Genomic DNA, 27,757 nt, shown 5'->3' with positions numbered 1-27,757 from the left:
CAGGCACTGCCACTGAGGGCCACATTCAGCCTGCAGCCTGTGCACGTCTCTAGCAAAGCACAGGGGTGTTTGTTTTGTTTTTGTATTTTTAAATGTTGTAAAACAGAAGAATATTTTGTGACACGTGAAGTTTACGTTTCACTGCCCAGGAATAAAGTTTTATTGGAATACAGTCATTTTCATATTGTCCCATTTGCTGCAATGGGAGTTGAGTAGTGACAGAGTCTGTGTGGCCTACAAGCCATAAAATTTTTATTTGGCCTTTTACAGAAAAGGTTTGCTGCCTCCCCTCCCTCCTAGCACCCTACTCTCCCCACCACCACCACCCTGCTCTGGGCCAGTGGGATACTGATGTAGAGAATTTATTTCGGAGAGCTGAAGGTCTCCAGGTGGGGGCACCATAGAGCTCAGATAGTGATGCTGTTCTCTATGTTGCTGGGCTTTAAGTATTCGTAGGCAAGGTCAAGTTGCTCATTCCGGGCTGTCATTTCCCTTTCCCAGTTTTCCAGATCTGTTTGGAATTGGTTTAGTACAGCTTTGGTCTTGGAGCCCGAGAAGTACTTTTCTTTGTGATGCCCCAGAGGAACCTAAGAAAGAACAAAGGATCAGCCAGTTTCTAGTTTGAAGGCTGAAGCACCTGGAGCCTAGCCCCTCACTCTGCTGTTCCCCTTCCACCATCATTTCTCTTTCCCTAGATCCTCACTTACCATGTCTGGCTGGCGTCGCCCCAGATGCCATGTGATGGTCATTTGAAGACAGGCCTGTTGGACATCAGGGAGTGAGCCCATCACTGTGGCCATTGTCACATCTTCCTTGGTGGTGGGCGGGGGCATTCGCATTGTGCACGGGGCATTAGGGACCCAGGCATACCAGTCCAGCTGGGGAAAGAAAGTACAACCTAGGATCCTGGCACTTAGGGTTTGAACCCCTATCTCTCCCTTGGGTATCCACTTGCTTTCAGGGACCTGGGCTTTCAGCTGTCCATACCTGGCCCTTGTTGATGGCCCCATGCTGGGCTGTGCATGTGAACACACACATGGTAAGGAAATGGCAGAGTTGATTCAGAGACTGGAAGGAGACAGGGAAACCTGGGGAGGAAAGGAACAGGATTTAGAGGCTACAGCATGAGAGGAGAGAAATAAAGGTTGATGTCTTGGGATGTCTGCATATTGGAATTGATGAGTGTTGGTTCATTTATTCAAATATATTTGCATCAGACCTGATTTTCAGTTCAGGCTCAAGCAATCTAGTTTGGATACCTTAGGCCAATTAACTTATCTGACCTCAGTTTCTTCACCTATAAAGTGTGGATGATACTTACCTTCTAAATAAGATACTTTATCAAATATTGATATAAATGCTTAGTAAATAATAATTATTGTCATTATGGAAGGGCTGGGGGCTGAAAGGGTTAAGTGATCAAATATCTTCTGCCTTAAAAAATGGTTAAGAATTTAGGGTTGCTTCCCCCTATTCCCAGGTGAGGAATAAGAGAAGTCATGGATTCCTAGAGTCACAGCCAAGAGAGGCTTTCCACAAAAGTTATCCCAGGCCACCCAATAATCCTATCAGTTAAGTGAAACAAGTATAATCACTCTCCTTTTATAGATAAAATGGACCTTGAACTTGGGATCCTGACTGCTAATTTGACAATTTTTAACCTTAACACATTTCCTCTACAAGTCTGTTGGGAAAATTAGGCAAAAGTCAGCTATGAGAACTGAGGGAGAGAGAATGAGAGGCAGTTAGTTGGAGGTTAAAGTTAACATGTAGGTTGTATTTTCCAAATGTAGTTGATACTAGTTGGGGAAAAGATGGCCAGGCAGAGGAAGTAGAGACTTTTGGGGGCAAGTCAGCCTAAGGAACAGTATGGAGATGTCCTAGAGCAGTGGTTGGCAAACAGAGGCTCATGATCCACATGCAGCTCTTTGGCTCTTTTAGTGTGGCTCTTCCACAAAGTACCACGTGCGGGCACGCACATACAGTGCGATTGAAACTTCGTGGCCCATGCGCAGAAGTCGGTTTTCGGCTCTCAAAAGCAATTTCAATCGTTGTACTGTTGATATTTGGCTCTGTTGACTAATGAGTTTGCCGACCACTGTCCTAGAGAGTTAGGTCCTGGGAGGGTGGGGGTGGTGCAGCCTCAGATTCCGCAGGGAGAGGCCCCTCCAGAGCACAGTGTTGGTTTATTGCTCACTGCATCGCCAGGGTCTGACCACGACGGCTCCCCAGTAAATGTCTGTAGGTGTCCTACAGAGGCAGAGATGCTGGTGTGGTGTGAGGAGCAGGGACTGAAGGATGATTTGAAGCATTCCAGGTTGGTCCATGCGTGCTAGAGAGAGGAGGATGAACTAGGAGAGTTCAAGAAAGGCAATTTCTTCCCCAGCAGTTAAATGTGATTAGGGTATGCTAAAACTAATGACTAGATCTTAAGCCAGTGGCTAGATCCTAGCAGGGGGGGGGGGGGGGGAGGACAGATTGGCAAAAGGAATGTGAGCCCCAAGGGACAGGGAACTGAGTTTAGGTTTGAGCCAAAGCATGTACAGTATTGCGTTTGCACCTAGAAATGACTTTGCACTGTGGTAAAGTGTGCAGTATGCCTGGACCCTCTGTGTGTGCTGGACAGTAGCAAAAGGAGAAGAGAGAAAAACCAGAGTGGGTCATTGTGTGGTTTGGTGGGAAAATATTCCCATTCATATCCTCAGGCGGGAACATAGACATTATGAAGAGCGATGTGAGCCCCAGTAGGGCCTGGCCAGATCCCCCGCTGGCTGTGGCTCTGGACCCACTGAGCCCCATGCTGTGACAGGTTGGGGCATCTGTGACAAGGCAAGGGGGAGGGACAAAAAGTTGATGGTCAGGGTCTTTGAGGAGGATAATCTTTGAGTTTCTAGGATTGTCCTGAGACTTAGGAGGTGGGAATGAGATCCAGATGCTTCATGTGTGGGAGGGTGAGAGGGGGATGAAGGGTTGGGGCCATGTCCCCAGAAGGCAAGGCTGACAAGGAGCTCTGGGCAGAGTGTCTGAGGAGCTTCCTTCTCTGGGAAGGGATCTCACCTCGGTCCTGGGCCTGGCACAGTCCCACTTCAGTGATCTCCCGACACCAGGCCTGTAGCTCAGGGTCCCCTCTCACGACGTCATCCCCAGGGTAGAAGAGGTGGACAATCCCCTCCACGTACCTGCCCAGAGGAGAAGGGAGCTGAGCTCCTTGAGAGTACAAGGCTCTAGCCTCTGACCATTAATCCTTTTCTGTGGCCTCTGTCCAACACACTCTTACTGTGCCTGAGTATAGATCTTTCAAAACTTGCCTTTTGAGACATCAGTGTAGAAAGGAATGAAATGTGGGTCACTTGTAGAAATTGCCATACATGGTTGATAGATAAAATGGACACAGTTGGACAAAAACGGACAGAAACCCTGATTTCTCCAGGTACCTCAGTCTCCCCATCCACAGCTATCCCAGCCGAGGCTGTCTACCCCCATCCTAGTCTCTTCCTTATCAGACCCTACTCGCTGTCTCCTCACTGTTCCTCCTCTCTCCCAGGACTGAGTCCTCTGCTCCTCCTGTCTGGGCCTTCTTGTTTCATGTTCCTTTTGTCCCATGGTGACCTCAGGCCAAAGCCCCATTTTCATTGTCATTTCTCAGCTCCCACTCTCACCCACCGGGCAATGATCTCCCAGAGCCGTAAAGCATCCTGGGCATAGAGGGCACTTGGGATGCCCAGCAGGCCCCGGTCAGCCAGATCGTCAGGAGGACAGAGGGAGCGGTAGGTCAGCTGAGCCATGGCCCGACGGAGCAACTGCACATGGCCCCCTCCGCCTGTGCTCACTGCCTGGGACAAGAGAGATGAGAGGCCTTGAGGAAGAAGACAGCGCATAGTGTACAGGAGGTTCAGATGTGAGGTTCTTACATTTAAAGAACAAAGGGACCGGCTGGGTTTAAGGGTCAGGGCATTCACACAGGTTGCTCTGGGATCTTGAACGTGACAGCAGTTAGGCGGCCCCACATTCCATCACCTCCTTACCTTATCAAATACACCTCCATCTGAGATGAGCTGGGTCCTTGCCCGTGTGTTGATCTCCATGGTGTAGCGGGTGTGTGGGATCAGGAGCTGGATGGAGAAGGTTGGAGGGGTGGTTTATGGAGGACATGCTTGGGCCCTTCTTTATCAGGGAGTGGCACTCAGCATGGTGGCCTCCTGTCCTCTTGATGCTTTCCTCCTTGCTAGTGCCTTTGCAGGCTGGTCTCCTTCTACTTCTCTGGTCACTCACTCATTCTCATGCTCTTTACTCTCCTGTGAGTCAGGCTCTAGAGCTAGACCTACTGGGTTTCAATCTACACTTTGATCCCTGCCCAAGGTAATGGACCCTCTAATAATAATCTGTCTCATCCCCTATCTATTACCTCATCTGCCAACAGGAGGTAATAATAGGGTTTCTTATCTCGGGGGGCAGTGGTTATGCTTAGGTGAGTGACGTATGAAGAGGATATAGTACACACAGAAGTCCTCAAGTCTCAGCTGTTGTCATTTATCTTCATTATTCCCACCTTGAGTGTTTGATTTTAAAGAATCAGCCCCTTTTGATTTTCTTTTATATTTCTATCATTTGCATCCTCATAGCTCATAATTACCCCTCTACTCATTATCAAAGCCACACTCTTCTGGTCGCCTCACAGTTGGCTTTTAGGGGGTGAGTACCTTTAGTCAGAATAAAAGGAGGCATTCTAAGCTACCTACTGAAGCACACGGGGGCTGCACCCTCCCCAATTAGGCAGCTATTTTTAATAGCTTTTTAAACAACAGCTCTCCTCAGGTATTAAAAAGGGCTACGTGAGGATGTACATTTCTTTTTATCTCAGACTATTTTGTGTTCATTTTGACTCAGTTTATAAACAGCTCTTCTGTAGCGTTGGTATTTATCTGAGTTGATGCTGGACACAGGGAATGTGATACCTCTGGTGTCAAGATGTCAAAGCAGCTCACAGTCTGAAACTTTTCAGAAAGTTGATGAAAGAGGCTGAGTGTCATAGAAAGTCCAAATCCACATGAGGAGAGAAGATACCTGAGGACAGTCAATTCCTAATAAGAGGAATAATAATTGCAATTGCAAGAACTAATGGCTTTCCTAGCTTTCAGCCTGTGTTACATTGTTATGTCATTTTATCCTTCAACAACCCGCGGTGGGGCTCCTGTTGTCCTCATTTAGAGACGAGGACACTGAAGCAAGCCTCTGGTCAGTGCTGAGGCCAGGATTCAGGGTTAGATGCTGGCAGTCTGAATCCAGAGCCTGCCTACATTTACAGGTTACTTCTCCTGTGTGTCCTGATAACAGCTCAGCCGTTTGCCATGAGATGAAGCTGTGTTGGTGAGCGGATGGAGGTGTGGAGAGGGATGAACTAGTACAGGGGGGCGAGCAGCAGATTGTGATGCAGGAGGAGCACCATGAGGTCAGTAAAATCCAAGATTCTATTAATCACACTGGATTCCATCTCGTCTATTTTACCCCAGACTTAATGAGGCCATAGCTACTGTTGGGCAGGTTTTGGGGTCAGGGTGTAAACCCCCAGCTTGAAACACAGTTCAGTTCTCCTTACCCAGATACTCATTTGCATATCTTGCCAACATTTCAAACTCCATGGACCTGACACTAAACAATTTGTGTTTGCTTCCAAACTGGCTTTCTCTCGTGACTTTGCTGTTGTTGGCAGTTGCTCATAAGCTTGTATCAGTGTTGTCCGTTCTCTGCCATGTTCCCTGTCCCTAAAGTGTCATCAAGATTTTGAGAATAGCCCTAGCCAGTTTGGCTCAGTGGATAGAGCGTCGGCCTGCGGACTGAAGGGTCCTGGGTTTGATTCAAGGGCATGTACCTCGGTTGTAGGCCCCATCCCTGGCCCCAGGTATGTACAACCAATCCATATGTCTCTCTCACATCTATGTTTCTCTCTGTCTTTTCCCCTCCCCTTCCACTGTCTCCAGAAATCAATGGAAAAATATCCTCAGGTGAGGATTAACAACAACAACAACAAAGATTTTGAGAATACTTTCAAGCAAGCACAAATCTTATTTTGCTGCCTTGTGCCTAGCAGTAGATTCTGAGCTCACTCTCTTATAAAATTACAACCCACCCATCCTGTGGACTCTTATTGATAAGCTATGAAAGGTCTCTCTTATTCTGCTCATCTGCTGACAATAGGAATGTTCCATCAAAACAAGTTAGATCAAAACAAGTCAGGGGACACTGCGTGGGAAGGGACTAATTCTTGTCAGTCCCTTCGGGTGCAAGGACTCTGTCAGCTTACACCCAGTCTCCAACAACTTAGACCTGTGACCTTTCTCTCTTCGGTCTTATTCACAGGCATGTGCACATGCTGTTCCCTCCCTTCATCAAGTCTTTGATTTGTTTTCTTGTCATTCCTGTAACCACCTTGCATGCCTTTCTCCACCTATTTCCTGGGCAGGTATAAGTAACCTACTGGGTGCTCTCCTTGCCTTTTGATCCATTCCTACAGCAGACTCCTCAGTTGGGGTGGGGCATTCTCCGTCATTACTATAGTGTTTATAGGCTGTCTCGTGATTTCAAATTCTAGTTCCAGATGTTACTCACTGGTTGGTTCTTATGGGCATCACTTGTCTTCCTGGATAAACAATAAATCTCCTATGACAGGAGAAAGGGTTTTGTTTTACTAACAACAGTCCAGCAACACTCCAGGCTCATTGCTAGATTGTCAGGTTACTGGAATTTCAGAGGGTTCCCTTATAACATGTCCTGAAGAAACATTAAGTGACTTGATGCAATTAAAATGTAAGTCTTAAAATATTGACACAGTCTTCATTTTCTTTCACAAATGGATATAAACATTTTTTGCTGCTGCAGTATCATTTGATATTGGCCATTTCTTCTCTTGGGTCTGAGCCAGGTAGAGGATTTACCTTGAAGACAGGGTGCAGTCCTGGGAGACACCTCATGGTGGCGACAGCGATGACTTCAGCCAGCAGATGAGTGTTCAGCAAGTGATATTGGAGCTGGTGCAGTTGGAAATCTGAATTTCGAACCCAGGACTTTGCCAGGAGCCAGGCAAGTGGAGGATCCGAAGGCAGGAACAGTGATGGGGTCGGGGAGCTGGGGTTGGGAGGCTGGATCTGGGGAAAAGAAATGGAACATTTATTGAACTTCTACTTTATGAATGACATTATGGTGACCATTCCGGGGGAAACAGAGAGGACTGAGTAAGGTTATTCTTTTCCAGGACGTTATCCTCTAGTAGGAGGAACGAGGACGCTTCCACCCTGCCTCTCACTGGCTGCGCGGCCGGCCATATGAGTGCCGTGAGGGTCAGGTTGAATGCAGGAGAGTCAGAAGCAGGAGGCCAGTAGGAGATTCTAACAGTGGTTTGGGAGAAATGTGGTGAGGTTCTGAGTTAGGGTGGGGGTGGGGGGATTGTAAAGGAGACGCCGGATGTGTGAGAAAAATTGACAGTATTTGCTGACTGTTGAGAACTTTGGGAGAAAAGATATTCAGGAAACAATGTGTATTTAGAGTCAAGGCTACTAAGAGAGTAAGTAGCGATTCTCAGAGTGTGTTCCCAAACCAGCAGCATCAGCATCACTTTGGAACTTGTTAGCCAGGCAAATTCTCAGTCCCCACCCGTGATCTACTGAGTCAGAAAATCTGGTGGTGGACCCAGAACCTGTGTTTTAACTAGCCCTTCAGGTGGTTCTAACGCACACTAAAGTTTGAGAACCACTGAGTACAGGGTGAGAACTCCAAGAGGCCATTATGACTCTTGAACAGGTACTTCCAGTTGCGTGAGTCAGGGAAAACCAGGCTGTAAGCAAAGACTGACATGAGGACACGTCTCACTGTGTGAGGCTGGCATTTGGGAGCCAAGAGCCAGGGGGCTGGGTCCCTGGGAGCAGAGGTTGGATGAACAGAGAGCAGTGTTGGGAGGCGGATGCCCCAGGTGCCTCACCTGGATGACCATAGGTAGCAGCTTCCCACTGGGCTCCATCTTCAGCATGACCAGCGGGGCAGCCAGGTACTGCTGCTCTTCTCGGATCACATTGGCTGGAATTCCATCCAGAAGGATGAAGTCAGCCTCAAACAGGGAACCCTTCTGGGGAAAAGCCGAACATATCCATGGTTAAAATTCAAAATCTACAAGGACAGGGCAAAGGTTGGGGGAGATATTTAAAGATACTTAATCTTATTAACCAAGATCACTCCGATAAATTTAATTAAAAATTAAAGACATTTATCTAGTGTCTTGCCATTATCCTATTTTAGTACCAGAGCCCTGTTGGCAGAACCAGAGCATCTTGTCCAATTCCTCTCATTTTAAATAAATGAAGAAACCACCTCGTGTGGGTTGATGGCTTGTGCAGGCTTTGTGGTAGCAGGTGTGGGTTTAGAACCTGGCCTCTCAGTCCAGTTTGCCTTGTGGGCATTGCAAACTCTCCCATTGTCAAGATGGCTGTGCCCCTTCCCCAACGTCCCCCAGCACTCTGCTCCCTGTGTTGGGCGCCCATCAGCTCAGCAAACACTGTTTCACTCGCTGTCCAAATCTCACCTCCTCTGCCAAGTGATCCACAGAGGTTCCCTGACTACCATTGCCACGGCATCCAGACACAGGCACATGGACATGCTCACATCCTGCTTTGTTCATCTGCCTTACACCCAGCTCATCTTTTTTGTATCCAGCTTTCCTCCTCCCAGAAACCTCAATTCTCCCCACCTGGCAGTGCATTCTTTTTTTTTTTTTTAATATATGTTTATTGATTTCAGAGAAGAAGGGAGAGGGAGAGAGAGAAACATCAATGATGAGAATCATTGATTGGTTGCTTCCTGCATGCCCCCGACTGGGGAGCAAACCTGCAATCTGGGCATGTGCCGTGACCGGGAATTGAACCCTATCCTCCTGGTTCATAGGTCAATGCTCAACCACTGAGCCACACCGCTGGGCTGACAGTGCATTCTTCACTTTTCTTGTTGCCCGTGAACACTGGGAATGTGTTTGTCCCAGTTAACATCTCTGGCCCCACCTGCATGCACCTTGCATGTCCATGCTGGGAGTTCCTCATAGTTTCTCCTACATGTTTTATCCTCTCTTGGTTGTTTTCCAGCACAGGACTCTTCACCCAAGGACAAGGGTTACCACAGCCTCCCTTCCCAGACTCACTTTTGGTTCCTCCTCTTCACCACTGCTCCCCACACAGACAAGGAGAGAACAATGTAGGTAGGGTGGGAGGGTGTACCTGGAGTTCTTTCTCCAACTGGGCCCGAAGCTCCTCCATCCCTGAGGGCAGCACCAGCCGGGAGGGCAGAGAGGTGGAGCGTCTTAACAGCATGGGGTTGGCACCATTGAGGAACTGGTAGCCAAAAAGCTCATCATCCTGCCAGCGCTGGTGAACCTTCTCTGTGGGGTCAGGGTGGAGGTTAAGAGGAGGATATTCTTTTTTTAAAAATTGAATTTATTGGGGTGACATTGGCTAATAAAATTATGTAAGTTTCAGGTGTATAATTCTATAATACATCATCTGTATACTGTATTGTGGGTTTACCACCCTAAGAGGAGGAGGATATTCACCACAACCCTCCTCAGGCTCTACCCCAGGGATTCAGGCATATGACTGCCCTGCATCCAGCCCCTCTCTGAGATGATGTCTCATCTGGCAAGGCCTTATTGGGGACTATGGAGTATGAAGGTTGGGTCATCAAAAGGCGCCATCACAGGTTTATGGACACCTGGGGGAACCACTGACCAGCCAGGGAGCTCTTCTGGCCCCAGAAGATCTGATCAAAATCCTCCAGATGATTCCAGGAGCTCAGGAGGGTGTAAACACGCTTGAGGGCCATCTCCAGTGCCCTAGGACAGGCATTGAGGCATGAACCCATTCGCTGATTCCTCAGCCCCTCACTATTTACCACCATTCTTGGGTCTCCCAGCCTTTACTCTACTCTGAGCTCCAGGCTTTTCCTCACCCAGCCTTCAGTGTCCACTCAAAGTCCAGCCTCTTCTCCTCGTGGAATCTCGCATTTGGAGGTAGATCATCCTCACTGCCTGCAGCTATTGTCAGGGGTAACCCTTCCTTCCAGGTGGCCCAGCTAGGACATGGGGACAAGGTTCAGGTCAGTGATGTGGGCAGGGTCAGGGGATGGGGAGGTGAAACTTGGGTCTAATATGGGTGGGTGGTCACCAGTATATTTGTTGTCTTTCCTTCAGTTCCTTCTCGCGATGTTTCTGGAACACATCCGATGCATTGTCTCCTGCCAGGCGTGCTGGGGAGACATGAAGACAATTGGCCACACAGTTTTGTGTGGTCCTGTGCTGTTTGTCCTCACCATCCTTTTCGTATCGCAGTCCTTGTGTTCAGTTGTGCTCTGTTGCTTTTATCCCTGGCTGTGCCTCAGTTCATTGAGTCCCCAGACACATTTATCCCAACTTTGCACTCCTGGTCTCACTTACCTCAGCTCTCATCTCTTGCCTGGAGGCCAAAGTGTCATGTTTGCCACCATTTTCTTGTCCTTTAATTCATCTTTCCCTACCTGATCCTTTTCCATCAATATCTATGGTTGGATAAATCACCTGAATTAAGGTGACAAAATCTTTTTTTTTTTTAATCCTCACCTGAGGATATTTTTTCATTGATTTTCAGGGAGAGTAGAAGAGAGAGGGAAAGACAGAGAGAAACATCGATATGAAAGAAACAAATTGATTGGTTGCCTCCTGCATGAGTCCTGACCAGGACCTGGTCCAAGGAGGAGCCTGCAACCAAGGTCTGTGCCCTTGACTGGAATTGAACCCCAGATCCGTAGGTCCGCAGGCCGATTCCGGTCAAGGGTCTATCCACTGAGCCAAACTGGCTAGGGCAAGGTGATAAAATTTTAGTCACCCCTATGCCCACACCTGTTTTCTACGACATATGGCTTTGGTGAATTTTCACTTCTTGCATCTCACCTGCCACACCTCCAGCTATTCTCAAAAGCTGTTTGCTTTCTTTACCTGACTTCACCTTTCCTAGACTTGCTGTGGAAGTCCGTGTTTACTGACTTCTTCCTGCTCTTATCAGTACTTACACTCACCTGTATCAACATCAGATATGTAATGTTTGCAGCCTTACCTGTTCTCGCCCCCATTTGTCTCTGCGTTCCTGTCTCTTATTTCCCACAATAATTCAATATTTGCTGTCCTCATTCATTCCAACACGTCAGTGTGCTCCCTGCCCTCACAGGTGTCTTTCCATGTTGTCACAGCCAAACCAGCTCTTCATGTCGTATCATTTATTGCTTCCCTTTCCTGCCTCCTCTCAGGGGTCCCATGTGGTAGCCTTACCTGTCCTTGTCCCAAATTGCTCCCAGTCACATAAAGATCTCCTTCCCCCTTTACTTTGGCTCCTCTGTTTCCCAGCCTGGCTGCACCTCCCATTCCCTATCCTCACATTCTTGGAAGGTGGGATCTACACATCACTCATTTTCCTGTCCAGGCCCACTTCCACTCTTTTTAATTTTATGTGTACATTTCCCCTCATTGCCTGCCTTGGTCAACCTTAACCTACTGAGCACGCACTTTTTCAAACCTCTAGCACCATCCTCAGTGCAATCCTGCCTCCTCCCCATCCTCCTCTCCCACTACTCCCTAACCCTGCACCCTCTTCTGAGGCGGCCCCTCACCGGTGCCCTCGGGCAGGGTCAGCAGGTCCTCGCCCTGCACCCAGCGGTAGCAGGGGAAGGCGGCCTCCTCTAAGGCTCCTGGGCCCTGCACGGTGATGCGGTCGCAGAACCAGGCGTTGTCCACCAGGGAGTGGTGTTTGCGCAACTTCAGGAACTGCAGTGGCCCCAAGTCCTGGGGAAGGTCCCGCTCAAACTCCTCCACCTGTGGGGACCAGAACCCGGTGAGAACTAGTAGTGGGGGACCCGGGAGAGGACGTTTAACTGAGGGTGCGGGGTCCTCTGTGGAGTCCGGGGACAAGGCCTCCAGGGACAGCATTGCCTCCTCCCAACACCTGCGCCCTGGGTCTCAGACGCCCATCTCACCGGGAAGACGTGGAAGGCGGGGCGAGGCCCTGAGCGACTTGAATTGAACGCAGAGCATCATCACCTACCCGTCCACTCACAGCTCTCACCGCGCCCGCGCTCTCGGAGGACCTTCCCTTTGACCATTCATCCCAGGACACTGGCCTGGGGTCAACTGGGAAAGTAGTGGAGGCTGCGAGGACCACGGTCGGTGGGGGAGGGAGGAAGGGGTTGAGCCCAGCCCCACCCTCTCCCCGCTTAGGGGCAGGCGTCCCAACTCCTGCAAGTCCCAATGGGCTCCTTCGCGCTGTTACTCGCCCCCGGCCTCCTGCCCTGAGCCCGGCGGGGATGGGGGTCCCAGCTACCCGCGCTGACCTGGCCCCGCGCCGGCAGCAGCTGCAGCTCCAGCTCCGCCTCCCCGCGCTCCCCGACCAGCCACAGCTGCACGCGGTTGAACGACCCGGAGAAGAGCCAGGCCCCGGTGGCCACGCAGATGCGGTAGCGGCCCATGGCGCGGGGGAGCCGCTCAGGGCCGCCGGTGTGAGCCTAGATGCCCTGAGGCAGTTCGGGCCTTGAAAGATGGGTCTGGGTCCCCGCCCTCCTCACTCCTTTCAGTCGCTCCCAAGTCTCCGCCCCAGACGAGCCCCAACCTGCCGGCTGCCCAGCAGACGGGAAGGGCAGCGCCTACTGGTTCCAGCTGCCGTGGGAAGATAAAGGGCCCTTCGCCCGGGTGAGGCCGAGAGAACGGATGCGGCAGAGCTTCCCTGAACCTCCTGGCGAGGCCTGGGGCCAAGAGCCTCCAGGTTGCAGGGAGCAAGGATGAGGACACTCCCCGAGGCCTCCAGGCCTTTTGGAGAGCTAGTTGATAGAGGGGGTGAGTCGGCTTTTCCCTTTCCGGAGGGGAAAGTTTCCCTTTTTCTGAACCGGGACCGTGGGAAGGCCAGCCTGGGAGGCTTCGCTGGGCTGCTAGACCCGTTATGGTCCCATAAGTCTTCAGTTCCTGATTTCTACCGCATTTGAGCCCAGTCCTTCAATAAATGACCAGAGGTTGCCAGGCTGCCTAGAACCTGGAAAAGTAACAGCTCAAAGACTTGCTCCCTGCCTCTCCCTGAACTTGGTTTCAAGCATCCTGGCATTAGGGTCCTAGTTACACCAGATATTGAAGGAGGCCCATTGAGGCAGGCAGTGAGAGCCTCCTTTTGTCCGACCTTCATAATGGGGGCAGGAAGTGGTAGGGGTCCGGGTATTAGGGTGCAGGATGGAGTCACATAGACGCCCAGAATACATGGACCGTTCTCATGAACTTTGCCCTTTCCAGGTGAATGCAGCCTTTCCCCCTCACTATATTCCAGGTAAATATTTATAATGGCCTCATCTTACTGACCGTGGTGCCTGCTTCCTCTACCAGAATTCTAAAAAATTATATGTGAATAGTTTTTATTAGGCACGAAGTTCCACTCCTTTCTTCTTCCCTCTTGTCTTAATCCCACTCAACCCCAGCTATTTCCTGTCCTTCACGGCCCTCGGGGGAGGGAACCAGGGGACAGGAGTGGGCCCGTGCTGGCGAGGGCCTTTGTACACGTTAGAAAGATGATTCAGGGCTCAGGCTTCGTCACCCACCCAGCAACCAGATGAAGCCCCTTGTAGGTCCCTGATCTAGATCTTCTTGGTCTAAGTCATTGTAAGCTTTTGGCTCACAGTGAACATGACTGCTGGCTGGGTTAAGCCAGGGCAATTGAATCTGCTTTCTTGAGCCAAATCCTCAAAAATGACTTTGGATGTTGGTTATTGGTGAGGACAAAAGGGATTCTAGTCCTGCCTTCCAGACTCCAGACCTCACGGAAGTGTCTGATCTGTACGCGATGCCCTTTCCCTTATCTTCTAAGCCCACTCCTGCCTACATCCTCCGTGCTCTGGACTAGTATCTGCCATATGCTGGCCCCCCATTTCCTCCAGTTTTTGGGTCACTCTATCCTGTCCTATGCAAATAGATTGGCTCACATTCCCATCCTATGCAGTAACTGAATCTGGCCTTTCCACACACACCGTTTAGGGATCACTTTTGCCTAGAAAAATAGAGTTTGTTTCATCCCTACTTCCAGAATCAGTCCATGCATCAGCCTGCTTCTCTGCTGGTGATACTTTCTCCCCACTCTACTGTACTATAAGGTCACACGGCAGTCGGGGTCGGGGGTGAATACCCAAGAACAGTAATTCAAGCTATGGCATGAGCTAAATGAATTAATGTTTAAAACACTTAGAACAGTGCCTGGCACATAGCCCCAGTATGTATTTAGCTGCTATTATTCTATTACTAGAGGCCCAGTGCATGAATTCATGCACTGGTGGGGTCCCTCAGCATGGTCTGCAGGGAAGGGGCCAAAACCGGCTCTCTGACATCCCCCGAGGGGGCCCGGATTTTGAGAGGGTGCAGGCCAGGCTGAGGGACCCACTGGTGCATGATCAGAGCAGGGAGGGACTGCGGGAGGGCTCCAGAGCACATCCGGCCCACCTCACCCAGTCCCGATCGGCCAGACCCCAGCAAGCTAACCTACCGGTTGGAGCATCTGCTCTCTAGTGGTCAGTGCATGTCATAGCGACTGGTCCAACAGTTGAACGGTCAGACACTTTGCACATTAGGCTTTTATTATATAGGATTTGCAGAGTGGAAACAATTCCCAACCTAATGCCAGCATCACTCCTCCAGAAATGCCTCTGCCTTTGCCACCACATACTGTGTCTCCATGTCCCTCCACAGGTCCCAGCCTCCCATTACAGGTCTTATTACTTCAGACTCTTCCTCCGACTTCTTTTTCTCTTTTCCTTTTTAAGCACGCACATTATGTTGGGGGAAAATAATTAAAAACAAAATTTCCCAACCCAGAAAATCCTCTCCATGAAAGTAGTAAAGAAAGAGAATGGATTTATTATTGAATAAGCATTAACCAGTGTGATGTGCATCATAGACAATCCACTAAGAGATTGTAAAGACAGAGAAATCTCACCCTTTTATGTAGCCAAGCAGGCACAACATTACACATGTTTCCAAGATAGACAATAACTGCTCCTCAAGGAAGGGGCTTGATGCCACCATTTGTCACACATGGTTCATTCTAACTTCACCTGGTAATTGGTGACCATTTGCATAACTAATAGGCTTAATCATAGGAAAAACAAAGTCCTTATATTTTTATGACAAGACTAGAGGCCTGGTGCATGACATTCGTGCACTGGAGGTGGGGTTCCTCAGCCTGACCTGCGCCCTCTCACAGTCCGGGACCCCGCGGGGGATGTCTGCCTGCCAGCTTAGGCCTGCTCCCCGTCAGACATCCCTCTCTCAGTCCAGTCCAGGGTCGTTGGACTTACCTGAGGGTCCTTAGCACTGCTGCAGGTGTGGAAGAGGTTCCCACCACTGCTGCGCTCGCCAGCCATGAGCCTGGCTTCTGGCTGAGCCGTGCTCCCCCTGTGGGAGTGCACTGACCACCAGGGGGCAGCTTCTGTGTTGAGCATCTGCCCCCTGGTGGTCAGTGCGCATTATAGCAACCGTTTGTTCTGCTGTTCAGTCAATTTGCATATTAGCCTTTTATTATATAGGATGTAGTTTTGAAACTTAGAGCAAGGAGCCCATCTAAGGCTCCCACCCGCTCACAGAAACTGGGAGATAGGGCTGCTGTCTTCCTAGATTCCTAAAAATCTGGCTCCCAGGTCCTTAGCAAAGACATTCCTGTGGCACAAAACTGACAAGAAGCTTATTTAGCTTCTAGAAAGATCTACACACATTTCAAAGAGACAAAGAACTTACAATTACAAGTTTGCAAAAGTAAATGCTCTAAGAAAAGGGAGGGTGGGGGAAATCTATGTTCAACAGGGAGAATCAAGCCTCTTTACCATGTTTGATTTGTCCTTACAGTTACCGTTTTCCTTATGTGTGCCACAGGAAGGACCGAGGGCTTGACTTTGCCTGGGCCTTTTGCAGCAGGGAAGCCCACATCTGCCACATGTGCATGCCAAAGCTAAACCCCTTTTCTCCAGACTCCCAGGGCCCTGGTCTCTGTGCCAGGAACTGACTCCCACGTTCTCATTACCTCTCTTTGCAGAACAAGTTAGCTTCTTGATCAAAGTTGCTCTCACTGTTATTCCCCAGAGGGTGTGGGTGAGGGGGATGGACCTTACATTTCATAGACAAAAAAGATTGTTAGCCCTAGCTGGTTTGGCTCAGTGGATAGAGTGTTGGTCTGCGGACCGAAGGGTCCCAGGTTTGATTCCAGTCAAGGGCACGTACCTCAGCTGCAGGCTCCTCCCTGGAATGAGCCTTGGTCAGGGCTCCTGCAGGAGACAATCAATTGATATCTTTCTCTCACATTGATATTTCTCTTTCCCTCTCTCTTAAAAAAACAACAAATCCATGATAAAATATCCTCTGGTGAGGATAAAAAGCGATTGTTAAAGTGTTTTTCTAAACACAAGAATAATTTTATCCCCTTCCTTTCTCCTATGCCAGTGTGGCTGCAACTGCAGCCACTTTAGAGGACAACTTGGTTGTCCCTGCTATATGAGTGTTTGGAGCCCATATTTGGCATGGGCTACATTAATTTGCATTTGTTCCTTGGGGACAAATTGGACATACAAACATGAAACTTGAAACTATGTAAATAAAAAAAAAAGAAACTATGTAAATATAGGATCTGATTTCAGGGTAGACACTGTATCTGTTTTTCCAACTAATAACTTGAGTGTCCACCTCTCCCTACTTGCAGGAAGTCCAGCACTTCCCTCTCTGACTGCTTTTACTTGCAACATGCTTCTGTGCATGTTCAAAGGTATAAGCGAGGAACATTATCCTGCACCATCTAATGGGTCACTGTCTAGTGCTGCAGGAATCCCTGCATAGGCCACATGAATGACATACACTTGAACTTCCCAATTCTTAGTTCACACAGGCTTGGGCAAGGTTTGCAAGCTCGACTGTAGTGCTATGGGACTGTGCCAGGGTCCTATCCAGCCTCAGCCTCTTAAAACTTCAGGCCTTGGTGATGAGCCTGGTCATTTAACCAGACCACTTTCCCCAGAGGGGTCACTCTTGGTTCTTAAGGGTTCTTTCCTGTGGAGGGATCTCTATTAGAACCTTCTTGATCTTTCAGAGGGACTTAATTAATATTGAACAGTGTAAAAAGTAATGCAAGTCTCAATCTCTTTTCTTCCAGGCCCTTTATGCAGATTTATCCCCTCCTCCTCATTCAACAACTCTGGATACCAAGGGAATGGGAGATGGGGAGGGTGTGGAGGGGAAGGGATAGCCTTTGTGGGGCCTCAAAAGGGTGCTGGAGAGGGGGCACTCCAGGCTCAGAGGAGAGTCACAGAAGGTTTTCTTCCAAGGAGCCATTCAGAGAGAATAAAAGCTGGCAGTCTTGCCCGTTTGCTGCCTGTCCACTTTCCCCCCACTTCTGCTGCCCAAATCCTAGCAGATGTGCCAGGTCAAGCTCAAAGGGTCTGCTCAAGATTCTGTGGATTCATAGGTGCATCTTCAATCATGAACACACTTCTAGGAGTGGTTGATTTTGATTGTTTAAAAGAAGAGTTGTGCTGCACAGTATACATTTTCTGGAAGCTTGCTTTTCTCACTCAAGAGATAGATCTCTTGGAAACCTCTGCAGTTCAATAGTTATGGCTCTGACTCATTCTGTTAAATGGCTGCATGGTGCTCCCCAGTGCACCCAGCCATTCCTCTGTTGATGAGCATTCAGTGGTTTCCACTGTCATGACCGATGCTGAATGCTACAAAGGGCGTGCTTGTACTTACATCCTTATGTACTTGACGGTTTTACTTCTCTGGGTTAGAGCCCAAGGAAAGGGTGCAAAGGATAAAGGCTACCAGAATAGAAAAACACCCAGGAGCAAAGTAAAACAGATAAATAAAAGAAAAACTACACAAGCTGTCTTTACTTTTCAGACAGAGGAATGCACCACAAAAGACATTGGCTGAGTTGTCATGGAGAGGAGTAAGTCAAGGATTTTTAAAGGGGGTGTTCCTAATGTTTACACTAATTAAAGTTGAAAGCTTATACCACGGACAGGCAGGATTGTATACAGTCAGTTGAACCAAGTCCTAGGTCTACTAAGAATTAGGCATACCAGCCGAAACCAGTTTGGCTCAGTGGATAGAGCGTCGGCCTGTGGACTGAAAGGTCCCAGGTTCGATTCCGGTCAAGGGCATGTACATTGGTTGTGGGCACATCCCCGGTAGGGGGGTGTGCAGGAGGCAGCTGGTCGATGTTTCTCTCTCATCGATGTTTCTAGCTCTCTATCCCTCTCCCTTCCTCTCTGTAAAAAATCAATAAAATATATTTAAAAAAAAAAGAATTAGGCATACCAGTGTTACTCGATATTCATGGTTATTTAACATCTCCAGCTCGCTGGAATCAGTTGTGAACACCAGCACTCAGTTTTTCTATCTCCTAGGCAAGTGCTGCTAAATCCTGTTACATGGAATTGCTGGCTGAAAGAGTATGCGTGTGTGGGAGACACAATCCATTTGTGAAATTGTGGAGAACAGGTTCAGTAGAGAGATGGAGGCAGAATGCAGACCAGAGTGTGACCTGCCTTTCAAGAATAAGGCCAGAAGGGAACAGAGAGAAGGCTGTAGCTGGAGGTGGGTGAGCAGCAGAGCCAGTGAGAGGGAGAGGCTGGGATGCAGGAGAATGAGGGTAAGTGATGAGGAGAAGACCCTGAGGGAGGAGATAAAACCTGGAAAATGTGAAGGAACTGGCCTCAGATTGTGCACTCTCACAGTGGGGCAACAATGTCTTAGTTATTACAGTGGTTGGTGGCCTTCCAACGGGCCATGCACATAAACAGACATGCTAATGTATTCAAGTTTCATGGAGCCAGGACAGAGAGCGATTAGGAAAAACATGTCTTACAGGCTTTGTAGGGGCAACAAAGGGGGAAAAGGTAGAGAAACATGGCTCAGGGATTTCCCTAGCAGTACTCACTCTTGGTTGCTGACACAGGAAAATGAAAGGTTGGGTTCATCCAGAACAAGGAGTGGAACAGGGATCCAGAGGCTCTGTGCCTTGTTCTTACCTCCCCAACTTCATTGGCGGAGGAGGTATGGACTCCACGCATCCTTGTTTGTAGTCAATTTGCATTTTAAGCAAACATGGTGTCAAGATAAGCCTCTTAAACCCATTGGCCAGGTAACTGGCATCTCTAGATGACTTGGATTTACTTGTTCTGAAGCTGGCTCTTCCCAACATTTGTGTAGAGATTGAGAGGTTAATCCTGTTCACTCCCTCCAGCCCCACTGGAATCTATTTTCCTCAGGGATCCAACATCCAGTTCTTGGCCTCTCTTTTCAGGACTGAACTTCCGTGCCAGGCCCACCGCATCTTGGGCTTCTCACTCCATTTTTGAGAAGTAAAGATTGAAGGACAAGTGCGTTGTGCGGTCCAGCAGAGGGTCCAGGGGATAGAGAAATTCCATTCTTTCTCTGAGATCCATGCCAACACCCCCTAGCCATCCCAAACTCTGTTTATCTTTCTCTTTCTCATGTTTACTGTGTAATCGTACATTATTCAAATTCCTTGTTCACACTGACTTCAGATAATTTTTTATGTCTTGCCTACTGTTGATGGCTTTCTTGCTCCACCCTGTGTTGAACCATTTTTAAAAGCTATCCCTAACCCAAAGGTGTTCCACCTAGCAGACTTGTACTGAAGGTTTAAGAGGTAATAACCAGGGCAGGGACTGGGGTGAGGTGAGTGGTACTTAACCTCAAGTGCAACATTTAAGGGGCCTCACAAAAACCCAGTAATCAAGATAAATAACCATGATCAACAAAATATCAAAATTTTAAATTAAGGCAGGATCATTTGCAATGATTAATGTTAGCCGTCTATATTCTTAACATTTTTTGCAATTAATATTAGCCATCTATATTCTAAACATTTTTTGAAATTGCTCTGTGGCCTACTTGACTCCCTAGTACCCCCATGTCCAACCCACAGGCTCCTTGTTGTGGAAATATCTTACCTTGTTTTTGCTTATTCCCAGGCTGTCTCACCTCTTCCTCCCTTTCTCCCCTCCCCACTAATGGCATACTTGAGGAAAGTCAGTATTATTCTTAGTTTATCATGTAAAACAACTTATCTCTCAGTCTCATCTTTGTTCTGCTCTGCCTCCTGGCTTTCCAAAACCAAAGTGGCTCTTGGGATGTTTTATAAATAGTCATAGGCCTGTTGTACTTTGCCAACATAAATAAATGATCTTCAAAATGTATTCTCAGGCATCACTGTTTTTTTTTTTTTAATTAATGCCTGTAAAATGAAAAACAAACAGAGATTGACTTTCTTAAGATTCATACACTGCCACCCCCATCTCCAAAAAATAATTGGCAATTGGCTGACAATCCAGGTGTGTATGTGTGTGTGTGAAAACAGAATGAATGTGTCTATTTTAATCTTACAAAACAGAGTAGATCTTATCCCTGCTTTATATGTGAGGGGCTAACGTTCAAGGAGGGGAAGGGGAATGGGAATGGTGAACTAGCCCAGAAAGTGTCATGGGCTTGATTTATATTGTTACCACCCATTCTCTGACACTTAGTGTCACCTTTTGTCCTTGTCACTTTGATGAATCCACTCCCAAGTCTTATGAGTTCTTCATTCTTTAAAGTATTACATATGTCTCCTTTTTTTCCCATTGACCACCGCCCCCTCCCCTGCCCCCCGCCACTCTCACCCCCGAGGGCAAGCCCCCATTGCCTCAGTGTCTGGGTCCATTGGTTATGCTAATATGCATGCATGCATACAAGTCCTCTGGTTGATCTCTTATGACTTCTTCATTCTTAAATCCTTGTGTGCTCATTATTGTAAAAGCCTGTTGCTTTGATTAGGACTCTTCCTAGGATGTAGAGGGTCTAAAGCAAATAATTTTTTGCAGGCCCTTTATCTATATAAACAACTCGATTAAAAATGTATCACACAATTCACAGGCCCATGTGAGGAATGATGGGTTATTAGTGAATTTTTAGAATAATGGTTAGTGAGATAGCACTTACATATTTGTTTATTGTGCAGCCAGTGCACATGGAGCCTGTTCCAGAAGATTTCTGAGAAAGAGTGCTTAAAGGTGCATTTTTGATATCTTGCATGTTTGAAAATGTCATTATTCAACTCACATTTGATTGGTAATTTGCCTAGAAATAGAATCCTGGATGGGAAATAAACTTCCCTCAGAATTTTGAAGGTATTCCGTTAGTGCAAGTATAGGCTAAGCTCCATAACAAAGAAGCCCCACAATATAGTGAGCTAAACATCTGATCAGTAGTTCCTATATTACCCTTCTATTTTTTAGCTCTTTTTTAGTATTTTCTCAGAGACTTTCTCAACTTCTCCACCTCTTCTATTGAATTAAAATTTTTCTGCTATTAAAACTTTTCTTATTCTTTGTTACTTTTAGAAAACACTTTGTTCTTGTTTCAAGGATGCTAAATCTTCAATATTTCCGAAAATGGTAATGACAGTTTAAAAAAACTTCTGTTCCCGTTTTCCTGAATCCCTTTTTCTTTCATATGTCTCACCAGACATTTAGCTTTCTCTTCATATTTAAGAGGGAGGCAATACCTTTCAAAAATACAAATCGTTAGTTACAAAATAGTTATGGGGGATGTAAAGTACAGCTGAGGGAACATAGTCAATAATGCTGTAATAACGATGTATGGTGTCATGTGGATCCTAGACTTACCAGGGGGAACACTTCGTAAGTTATATAAATGTCTACCATTATGCCACACACCTGAAGCTAATATAATATTGAATGTCCACTGTAATTGAAAAAAATTTTAAGAAAAGGTGATCGTGCTCATTGGTGGGGCTTTTCAAAGGAATGGGCAGAGACCTGGTCATTTGGGAGGGCAACCTCAGTATGAGTATCTTCAGGTCTGTCCTCCTGCATTGCTTGGCTTCTCCAGAGACGGACATTTCACTTTCCTGATTGGGGTGTGTAAGCCTGACAATCAGCATTCTTGGTAGCATTTGGAGAAAGAGCTGGGAGCTCACTCTTTAGTGCGTTGGCTTTCACTTAGATTTTCTGTTTTCAATAGGACACATCCCAAGTCCAGAGTCCCCTTGCTCTATCAGAGGATAAACGTTTAGTCTCCTGTTGGGGAGGAAGGGGAATTGCCTGAGTGGGTTGATAAAGGAATATGGAGAACATTTGCTTTTATGCATATTTTCTTTCTTTTTTTAAAAAAATATGTTTTTATTGATTTTTTAGAGAGAGAGGAAGGGAGAGGAATAGAGAGAGATGGAAAGGGTCTAAAGCAAATAACTTTTTTGCAGGCCCTTTATCTATATAAACATCTATGGGCTGCCTCCTGCATGCTCCCTACTGGAGATCAAGCCCACAACCCAAGCATGTGCCCTGACTGGGAATCACACTGGTGACCTCTTGGTTCACAGGTCAGTGCTCAAACACTGAGCCACACCAGTTGGTTTTCATGCAGATTTTCAGCCAGTTCTACTGTGTCCAATCTCACCTGCACCCCTACCTTCAGGAATCACTGACTCCAATTCCTGATCCTAATGGGGATCACTGCCCGTTCCTTTGAAAAGACTGTCCGCTGTCTTGGCTTCCACAGCTCAGTTGGGGAGAGGGGCTGGTATGCGGTCAGGGTTGCAGTCTATTTCTTGTCACTGAAAGTTGGAAGTGGATGGAATGAGCTGCTGGTGAGGTACATGGGAATTTGGAATACAGAGTGTGATGGCTTCATATTCCCTGCCGATGGCTCCCATGCAGCTATCACACCTCAGAGCATTGGCCTTGTTTCCTTCTGATGGAGAGAAATATACACTGAGTGGCCAGATTATTATGATCTCTGAACGCATAATAATCTGGCCACTCAGTGTATATCCTATATAATAAAAGGCTAATATGCAAATTGTCCCCTCCATTGGGAGTTCGACCAGCAGGCAGGCCGGCCAACCGCCCATGTCCCCTCCCCCTGACCAGGCTGGCCGGACCCCACCCATACACGAATTCATGCACCGGGCCTCTAAGTGGCCAGATTATTATGCATTCAGAGATCATAATAATCTGGCCACTCAGTGTATTCCTCCCTATATGGTCTTGCTAATGTTCTGGGCCACAATGTTCCCTTTTAATCTAGTCTAAGGTGATTTCTATTTTTAGCAAGTTCTCTCTATTCCACCAAGCATTCACTCTTTAGTTTTGGAGAATAGTCATAGTTCCTATTGTTTCTACAGCTGGAATTTCGTGTAGGAGGGTATACTCCAGTGTCTATCAGCCCCCCATCTGTAATCAGTATTGGATATTTATTATATACCAAATTTCCTTGTATTGGTGACAGAAAAGATATTTTATTTTTAAAAAATGTATTTTTATTGAATTGAGAGAGAAAGGGAGAGGGAGAGCGAGATAGAAACACCAATGATGAGAGAGAATCATTGCATGGCTGCCTCTTGCACGCCCCCTACTGGGGTTCAAGCCTGCAATCCGGCATGTGCCCCTGACTGGAATTGAACCTGGGACCCTTCAATCTGGATGGCCGGTGCTCTATCCACCGAGTCAAACCAGCTAGGACCACAAAAGATCTTTTAAATGTCTTGTCATTCTCAAACTGTGAATCAAAGAAGCCAAAAGTAATCGAACCTGCTTCACCAGTTTGTTACAAAATCCAGTTATACCCCTTTCAATATCTAGATTAAACTTCTGTACCTCCACCTTGCCTATTAGGACCTGTTTATTCTTTCTCCAGGATCATTCTTCTGTGATGATAGTTAACAGTTTTATAGTATTTACTTTGGGCCAGACATTCTTCTGCTTTTTATGTATATTAACTTATAATATCTGCAGACTTCTCAGGGAAGTGTCTTACACTTAATGGACGAGCACTTCTTATTATTACCAGGAGGAGAACAAAATCTGAAAACCTGCTCCGTCTTCCAGAGATTCTTTTTTTAATTTTAATTTTTTTACTTTTATTGTGTTTACTCACATGTGGGTATTGCTGGTGAAACTCGGGCTGCATAATGATTTTGCTCCTTGTCTTCCAATTAATGATTCAATGAAAACCAACCAATTAGAGTATGACATCACCTTGGATAGTGATTGGTTAGGAGGTGGACACAGGGCCCAGGATGGGCTAACCAGAGCCAAAGAGGCTTATTTCCGGGAATTTGATGGAAATAAGCTAGTTGGCCAGTGGACAGGTGCTCCCTATCTAGTGATAGAAAGATTTGGAATATTATCTGTGAATAAATACAAATTGAGTAGGAAAAGCAATATCAAGGTGACCTATTTTAAAGTGCCTCCTCTAGAAGAACTGGTGTGTTGGCTTTCACTTAGATTTTCTGTTTTCAATAGAATGAAGTCTCTGTGTTCCCATCTTGGTTGTTTATTGACTACAGGCAGACCTCACTTTATTACTCTTCAGTTTACCGCACTGCATTCACAAATGATGTCTCCCCCCTTCCTCCCACACACAAATTGAAAGCACGACTCTCCACCAGCAAAAAGGTTATGACTCTCTTTTATTGCAATCCTTGCTTTGTTGTGGCCTGGAACCGAACCTGCAACACCCTGAGGTGGGCCTGTATAGACCTGTTGACTCTTGACTCTAGTGGCCGCACAGGAGGAAGGTTATCAGAGAACAAAGCCAACAGAGAGGAAAGCAAAGCTGTGTCATGGAGGGAAAGGGAGGGGCTGAGTCCTGATGATGTTGTTTGAACCCCTTGGTCCAGCCATACCTGAGGTCACACAGCTCCCGCCTTTTTAAATCGTAGGAGCCAATAAATGTCTTTGCTGTGTAAAAAGGCACTTTGAACTGATTTGCTGTTACGTGGAACAAAGAGTCATGGATAATGCAAGGGGTAAGGCAGTAGCACAGTCTTTGGACTGGAGCACCCGGGCACCTACTAGTATTGTCTGGGCCCAAGAGACAGTGACTTGAAGCAACGTGCCAACCTGTGAGAGCGTTCTCCCCAGGCAGCCAGGATCTGTGTGAGGGAGTTAGATGTGCAGTGAATTTCTCACTACCTTCCTAGGGTCCTCTTCAGAGGGTGTCCTTCTCTTAATGGCTGGAAACTTCTCTCAGGGGTGGGAACTTGGCACCTCCTTGCTTTTTTCATATTTCTAGAACTTCTCTGAGTCAGCCAGGTTAAAGGGAACTGCATTTGCATATGTATGGGAAGACTGCCCAGTGATTGGCCTTATATTTTCACTCTGACTTACTATTTAATATTTCTTTTCTTTTTATGTAGTTAGAAGTAGAAATTCTGTTATTTATTTTTTTTCTGGAGAATTTATTTTGAGGTTGAGTTTTGTTTTGGTGCCTGTCTATAAAGCTTACAGGGTAGGGAGAGGGGGGCAAGACAGTTCTGTCCACCAGTTCTTCTAGAGGAGGCACTTTAAAATAGGTCACCTTGATTTGGCTTTTCCTACTCAATCTGTATTTATTCACAGATAATATTCCAAATCTTTCTATCACTAGATAGGGAGTATCTGTCCACTGGCCAACTAGCTTATGTTAATTTTATTATAATACTTGCCTTTTCCATAGTTCCTGGCATTTGGAAGTGTTTTTGTGAGCCGTGGTAATACTTAACCAACATTTTTGGGGGTGTATTTTGGGTGCAGTTGTTTAAATCTTCTTTCCACAGATCCATTTTCAGGCATTAATCTGAGAGCAGTTGTGGTTTCCACCTATCATCAAAATGCAAAGCCAGTGACATCATTAAAGTTTCACCGAAGAGTGTTTCAGAAATGGCACAATTCTTGCTCAGGCCACAGAGTCATCAACATTCAGAAAAAGATTTAGTGATATATTCGACAAAGAAATAGTGTTTTTTAAACTTTAAGATTTAGAATAGTTTTAGATTTATAGGAAAATGGTGAAGATAGTACAGATACCAATATTTTGAAATTTGTTTGAAATTTCTTGGCTGGAGTTTTCTCTGGTGTTATGTGGTGGTGACCCTGTGTTTTGTATATGGGCTCAGTAGAATATTTCAGGCAGTAGCTGGAGCTCAGGCTCTCTTGTAATCTGAGCGGATTATATCAAGAAACCCTAATATTGAAGAATCACTCTCCTCTTATTATATTTGTTCAACTATGGTCACTTTCTGATTTCTGGTGGGATATTCTTCTACTGGTCAGTGAAGTGGTTGATGAACACAAATAGGCCTTGATGGTTCCACTTAACAGTCTTTATGGATATTATAAGGGTATACAATTTATGAATATTTCTTTGAAGTGTATATACAACGTGTCAATGTTAGCAAAGCTTTTGTTTATGTACTATTATAAGGTGACTTGACGTTCTCAGCTATTTTATACCCAAATGGCCAAGTAAGCCATGTTTTATCTTAATATTATTTTTAATGTTTTATTTTATTTTAATTAATTAATTAATTAATTAAATTTCTTTATTGATTAAGGTATCACATATTTGTCCTCATCCCCCCATTCCCATCCCACACCCCTCCCCACACATGCCTCCACCCCCCTGTTGTCCTTAACCACTGGTTAGGCTCATATGCATGCATACAAGTCCTTTGGTTGATCTCTCCCCTTTACCCCCACCCTCCCCTACCCTCCCTCTGAGGCCCGACAGTCTGACCCATGCCTCTTTATTTTATTTTTGTTGTTGACACTATTACAGATATCCCCACGTTTCCCTTCTTTGCCCACCTCCAGCCAGCCCCTGCCCTGCTTCCCTCTGGCCATCACCTCACTATTGTGTGTGTCTATGGGTTATGCATATATGTTCTTTGGCTAATCTCTTCACCTTCTTTTATCCATTCCTCCCTCCCCTCTGACATCATTCAGTCTATTCCATGTACCCATGCCTCTGGTTCTATTTTGTTCATCAGTTTATTTTGTTCATTAGATTCCACATATAAGTGAGATCATGTGGTATTTGTCTTTTTATGACTGGCTTATTTTATTTAGCATCCATCCATGCTGTCGCAAAAGGTAATATTTCTTCTTTTTTATGGCCATATAGTGTTCCATTGAGTAAATGTACCACAGCTTTAAAAATTTATTTTATTGTGACAGTATTACAGATGTCTCCCATCCCCCCCTCCCTTTTACCCCTCTCCACCCAGCCTCCCCCAGGTCTTCACCACTCTATTGTTCGTGTCCATGGGTTATGCATATAAGTATGTAAGTTCTTTGGTTTATCTCTCCTTGTCACCTCACACCCACATGGAGGTATGTCAATCTGTTCCATGACTCCATGTTTCGGGTCTTAACTTTGTTGGTCAATTCGTTTTGTTCATTAGAATCCACAAATAAGTAATGAGATCGTGTCTTTCTCAGATTGGGTTATTTCACTTAGCAAAATAGTCTCCAGGTCCATCTATACTGTGCAAAGAGTAAGAGATCCCTCTTTTTTATAGCTGCACAGTATTCCATTGTGTAAATGTCCCACAGCTATTTTATACACTCATCCACTGATGGGCACCTGGCCTGTTTCCAGATCTTAGCTATTTTAAATAGCGCTGTTATGAACATAGGGGTGCATATATTCTTTCTGATTGATGTTTCAGGATTCTTAGGATATATATTCCCAGAAGTGGGATTGCTGGATCAAATGGCAGCTCCATTTTTAATTTTCTGAGGAAGCTCCACACTATTTTCCACAATCGCTGTACCAGTCTGCATTCCCACCAGCAGTGCACCAGAGTTCTATTTCTCCACATCCTCATCAGCACTTGCTGTT

General features: G+C 46.5%; 1 protein-coding gene across 1 annotated transcript; it reads right to left on the bottom strand.

Annotated features, from left to right (window-relative positions):
* Positions 1-343: 343 nt before the first annotated feature.
* On the bottom strand, positions 344-12,600 carry LOC307115224 (polyunsaturated fatty acid lipoxygenase ALOX12). The gene is made up of 14 exons (XM_079798331.1): positions 12,388-12,600; positions 11,671-11,872; positions 10,197-10,278; positions 9,982-10,104; positions 9,762-9,865; positions 9,255-9,415; positions 7,973-8,116; positions 6,933-7,142; positions 4,026-4,112; positions 3,664-3,833; positions 3,058-3,179; positions 988-1,088; positions 708-878; positions 344-587 (listed from the first exon to the last, which is right to left on the bottom strand). The coding sequence occupies exons 1-14, from the start codon at positions 12,520-12,522 to the stop codon at positions 408-410; spliced, it is 1,992 nt and encodes a 663-aa protein (XP_079654457.1). The 5' UTR covers positions 12,523-12,600; the 3' UTR covers positions 344-407.
* Positions 12,601-27,757: the final 15,157 nt, after the last annotated feature.

The sequence above is a fragment of the Cnephaeus nilssonii genome (genome assembly GCF_951640355.1).
Source record: "Cnephaeus nilssonii genome assembly, chromosome: 19".
NCBI classification, from domain to species: domain Eukaryota; kingdom Metazoa; phylum Chordata; class Mammalia; order Chiroptera; family Vespertilionidae; genus Cnephaeus; species Cnephaeus nilssonii.
The sequence above is the reverse complement of the archived record's forward strand: the minus strand, read 5'-3'. Positions and strand labels throughout refer to the sequence as shown.

Coding starts and splice junctions, on each gene's coding strand:
- LOC307115224 (XM_079798331.1), bottom strand. CDS start 12,522: ATGGGCCGCTACCGCATCTGCGTGGCCACCGGGGCCTGGCTCTTCTCC. Junction 7,143..7,972: donor TGCTACCTATGGTCATCCAG/GTGAGGCACCTG, acceptor TCTTTTCCCCAG/ATCCAGCCTCCCAACCCCAG. Junction 879..987: donor GGGCCATCAACAAGGGCCAG/GTATGGACAGCT, acceptor TTCTTTCCCCAG/CTGGACTGGTATGCCTGGGT.